This window comes from Amblyomma americanum, chromosome 1 (assembly GCF_052857255.1).
Source record: "Amblyomma americanum isolate KBUSLIRL-KWMA chromosome 1, ASM5285725v1, whole genome shotgun sequence".
NCBI lineage: Eukaryota > Metazoa > Arthropoda > Arachnida > Ixodida > Ixodidae > Amblyomma > Amblyomma americanum.
The window spans coordinates 456,880,909-456,886,020 of NC_135497.1; the positions used below are offsets into that span (position 1 = coordinate 456,880,909).

The window sequence follows — 5,112 nt, forward strand, 5'->3', positions numbered from 1 at the left end:
GACTGGCGTGGACAGAAATTGTAGAAAGACCGTGGGCTCGAAAGTGTGCACATGAACTTACAATCATAAGATGTATGTATGGCGAGTATTGATCATAGGAACAACTTTCTCCCGCCGGATTCTTTGGAGCCATATAGCTATTCGCTTGGAGACTTTTTTTTCCCCGTTGGGAATGGCAAACAGCGTTTTTCCCGATTCCAGCCGATTGCTGCACCCAAAAGCGCCGCACCCAGGCATTCTCGCAGTCTCTACGCAGGCATGAACTGCACAACGTCACTACGCGACTGGAAGTGCTGTGCACGCAAATTTCGGCCCATAAGAGCAAGTGCTACGTAATGATCCGGACGATCTGTGTGCCGGTCACTGCGAGAAAGAAGGGAGCGGACCATTTATGGCGGGAAATGACCACGTCACCGCGGAGAACGAATCGGGAGCGCGCGCGCGCTGGCCAGACAGCGCGGCGGCGAGAGAAGACGTATGCGGTACTTTTCCTGTTCCAGTCACTTTAAGCAGATAGATGTGATTCACAAAAAATCTGTTGTGGTGCTCGACGTCAGAGCGTGATAGAAATCCAAGGTAGTGGAAAATAAACAGGCGTCACTGATAGCGCGACAGGCGAATCTTCAAGAAGCAAAGTCCCATTACGCATTTCACCTCTCGCATTACACATTTCACATTTCATAAATTTCATTCTTTAGAAGCAATAATGCTGGCAGCAACCCGCAATGCTTCCAACATGACCCCGAGGAAGTAACTCGCATGCTCTTGGGCGCCGGACTGATGCCAAAATAGCTAGCCCTAGAAGAGGGCGTGCCAGATTTCCGTGCTACCATAAGCGCTCTTTTCCGCACGAGCTCCTTCTGTGTAGGCGGTCAGACTGCCACACGATCCCCAAGAACTCCCGCCGTTGGGCTATGCGTTGGATCAAAGCGCCGCAGATAATGGGAAAGGAGAACGACACGAAAAAACACGTTCATTGGCAGCGTGAAGACAGTCACATGATCACGCCCGGAGACAACTGTCGCCAGAGGGAAGAGGACGTAAGTCTTCGCAGTCGCGCTTCAAAGCCAGACGGGCTGGCAACCGAGGCAAGTTGTTCCGACCGCATCTCTGCCTCACGACATCTGCGCGCCCCGGTCTTCAATCCTGGGCCTGGAACCTCAAAAGCGCCGGCAGCGTGTCTAAGCAGTAAGCTGTTCCGCTCTTGCGCCTGCATTTGATAATAGTATAAGCAATGATGCAGTGGACTGTTTGCTTTAGCGTTTAGCTCAGCAAGGTGCAGGGATGGCTATTACTAGGCTCATTTTAAAACAATTAACCGCCACTGACTTCAGTGCTACTACTTCTGCAGCGCTACACTAAATACCAATGGCAATATGTACGACGGCAATATGGGGACTTCAGATTGCTCGTTGCGCGTTTCATTCGGTGTAAACGCTCGCTTTACGATATTGGATATGCTGGATGCGCCAATTTTTTCTAGCGTATTACATCAATTGCTTGATTCCTTGTATCGTCATATTTGCTGTTATCGATATGTTTGCAAAAGCAGCAGCAGACAAAGATATGGTGGCTGTGCTAAACGACGAGTGCGCATCAATTAGCCCCTACAGTGAAGAGAGCTAATTTCGAGGTATAGCGGAGTTTATTTGAGAGATTTTAAGGTTCGTTCCGGTATAATTCAAAGTCAACTTTGGAGAAGTAGTTCGCTCCTCCCGCGCTGGCAAACACCGATTCGGTCCTTGGCATGGGTTCCGAATCTGCCATCAATATATCCTTCGGGCACCGATAATCCACTACGAACCTCTTTGTCTGGTCCGGTTTTCATACGAGTAGTACGGGTGAGTTGTAAGGCGACGAGGATTCCCCAATTATGCCTAGTGTCTTCATCTCTCGCACTTCCTTCTCGACGTTTTAGCGTGTAGAAAAAGGTAGTGGATACTGTCGGACGAGTACTGGGGCATCAGTTGTGAGCTCGAGGTGGCACTCCACTCATTCAGTTTTACCGGGCACATCGGAGAAATTCGCTTGTTTTGCCATCAATTTTTCCGAGCTGTGCTTGCTGTGCGGGAGATAACTTAGGGGACAGCTTCAGGTCTTGCATTCCTTCCGTCTTGTTAAACTCAGGAACTGGAATGCTCTGCTCTTCGTCCAAGTCTGACACTCCGCTGAAGGCCAGACATTGATGCCTCGTCGGCGGTTCTGCTCTTTCTTCGTATTTTTTAATAAATTATTGTGGAAACGTCTGGGGCCCCCGAACGTCTCAATGGTATAGTCTGCGTCTCCCTTCTATTCCTTGACTTCATATGGTCCCTTTCATTCTAAGAGTAGCTTGTTCTTGTCGATCGGAAGGAGGACAAGTAACTTGTCACCGGGCTTGAATAGTCGATCCCTGATCTTCAGATTGCATATCGTAGCGTAGCGGGCTCCAAGCTTTTTTTTAATTCTTCGTGCGCCAGTTGACAGGTTTCTTCTAATCTGTCACGAAGGTCAAGAACGTGTTGGTATGTAGCTTTGGACTCTTCATCCAGTTATTCGTTAGTCCAATGTTTCCTTCAGGATGGTCAGAGGGCCTCTTACGTGTCGGCCGTACAGAAGTTTGAAGGGCGAAAACCCTAAACTATCTTGTGGATCCTCTCTGTACGCAAAAAGTAATGGCGCCAAATATCGGTCCCAATCGCGGGGTTTCTCAACACACATGCGCTTCAACATCATCTTGAGTGTCCCGTTGAACTTTTCTACTAACTAGCCCATTTGCCATCGGGTGGTAGGGGGTGGTGTGCAGCTGTCGTAATGGCAGCATTCTTGAAACTTCTTTCAGGAGATCTGAGGTAAGTTGCTACCCCGATCACTCAGGACTTCTCTTGGCACCCCACGCGAGAAAACATCTCGACAAGAGCTTCAGCCACTCGCTCGGTCTCGATGCTCGGAAGTGCCACAGCATCCGGATAGCGGGTGGCATAATCCACTAGAGTAAGGTTGTATCGATTCCTGCTTTTGGATGGGGGATCGATTAGTCCAACGACGTCGATTGCCACTCTAGAGAACGGAGTTACAAAGATAGGTGTTTTCCCGAACAGTACACGAGGTACGCGACCATTTTGAATGGTGCTTTGGCAGATGTCACATGAAGCGACGAATCTCTTGACGTCGGCAGAGATACCTGGCTAAAGAACTCATCCAATATCCTGGATGTCGTTTTCTCCCATCCCCGATTGCCGGCCATGATACTGTCATGTGCTGTCTGTAGGACTGTGTCTCGATATTTCTCTGGTACGACCAACTGACGCAGTTGTTTGCCTGTTTTGTCAGTATAAAATCGATACAAAAGTCCCTTTTCCCATCGAAACTCTATGTTACTCTTCCCGTCTCGGCATGTCCTTTTGCCTACTTGTGACCGGCATGTCCGTAGCGTTTTGTCCCGCTCTTGTTCCTACCCATAGCTTCGGTCTTCTCTCGATTCTTCGGCCGCGTCCGGGGTCTTCAACGATGAGAAGTTACTTTCCTTGATCCTTGGATTCTTCGCGGGTTACAGCCGCCACAGTGGCTTCCTCCCTTTCGTGTCGTTTCGATTTTGCTGGCACTGGCTGTCCTTTAATTTTGGTGAGACTTTCTGGGTTTTCGGCTTCTCTCACTCCCTGGATGTTTCCCAAAATAAGATCATACAGGGGATCCTTCATGCATAATGCGGTCACCTCTCCGCTGTAGTACGGTGTGTCTACCGTCACCTTAGCTTCGGGCAGAAATCGAATGGTACCATCTACGACGAACACCGCGCTCTTTGTTCCGGTAAGTTCTTCGTCTTGGACTAGATCTCTCTTTACAATCACAGTGCTAGCGCCCGTGTCGCACAGCACGGACACTGCTCTTCCAGCCACTTTTCCTGGCAGCACAGGCGTCCCCTCCGCAAAGCGATCTGGTGGGGGTCTCATTACTGCGTTAACTACTGGTATTTTCTCACCGCCCTTTAGTTCTACAAAGCCGTGGTCATCTTGTTCCTCCAGGTGGTCATCTGAGGAGGCTCGTACGCACGATACCTGGGGGATAGGCTTGCTTGGGTTCGGACAAACCGCGGCTCTGTGCTCCCTCTGGCCACACTTAAAACAAGCTGTTGGGCTACTGTTTGTGGCGCTGTTTCGGCAACTAGATGCGTAATGGCCTAACTTTTTGCACAGGTAGCACTTTGGTGGAGCCTTTCAGATAAAATCGGGCATCGCGGCTGTCGGTTTTTCCCGCGATCTCCGAATTTATATTCTTTAACTTGGTCAGATTCGTTCCTCCTTGAGCTTCTACAAATTGGTCGGCAAGATCTAGCCTTTGGGAGAGAGTCTTGACTCTTCTTTCCTTCAGGTACAGCGACAAGCTCGGGTGACAGCCACTCAGGAACTGTTCTTTGATGAGTAGCTAGCGAAATCTACTGTATTCATGAGCAATTTCTGAAAGTTCTATCCACCGATCAAAGTAGTGGCTTAATCTTGCCGTATACTAGGTTGCCGTTTCGCCATCTGTGGGCTTCCCTGTTCTGAATTTATCTCGGAATCCCTCGGTGGTGAGTCGGAATCGCTAATGCAAGGCGGCCTTGACTTTGCTGTAGCTTGCAGCATCGTCTGGAGAAAGTCGCCCGAACACGCTTAGAGCTTGCCCGCTGAGACATGTGCTAAGAACGGCAGCACATTTACTGTCTGACTAATTCTGGCTTCCCGCGATCTCTTCGAATCGCCTGGGGAACACGTCGAGATCGTCGCTTTTTTCATCAAATCTGGGAAGTAATCTGCTGGCATCTATACGCAGGCCGCTGCCTTCTACTCTAGTGCTCTGGATATCCGATGAGTGTTCGCAGCACGTTGGAGCTCAAGCTTCATGGCAAGCAGTTGGTTTTCGCTTTCGAATTCTCTCTTTCTTTTATTCTCAACCATCTCTCTCTCTTTTCCGGCTTCTTCTCGAGCCTCTGTCTCTCCTTTTAAACCCTCTCTCTCTCTCCTTTTCGGCTTCTTCTCGAGCCCTCTGTCTCTCCTTTTCAGCCTTTTCTCTCTCCTGGTTCAGCCATTTCTATAGTTCAGGCCCGGGTATCCCCATCTGGGTGCCAACCTCAACTACTTCCTTCAAGTTCAT

The 5,112-nt window shown here is 49.5% G+C and overlaps 1 protein-coding gene across 1 annotated transcript; it reads right to left on the bottom strand.

The window, feature by feature from the left end:
* Positions 1–3,497: 3,497 nt before the first annotated feature.
* On the bottom strand, positions 3,498–5,112 carry LOC144125877 (uncharacterized). Its single transcript, XM_077659634.1, has 3 exons — positions 5,089–5,112; positions 4,165–4,344; positions 3,498–4,037 (listed from the first exon to the last, which is right to left on the bottom strand). The coding sequence occupies exons 1-3, from the start codon at positions 5,110–5,112 to the stop codon at positions 3,498–3,500; spliced, it is 744 nt and encodes a 247-aa protein (XP_077515760.1).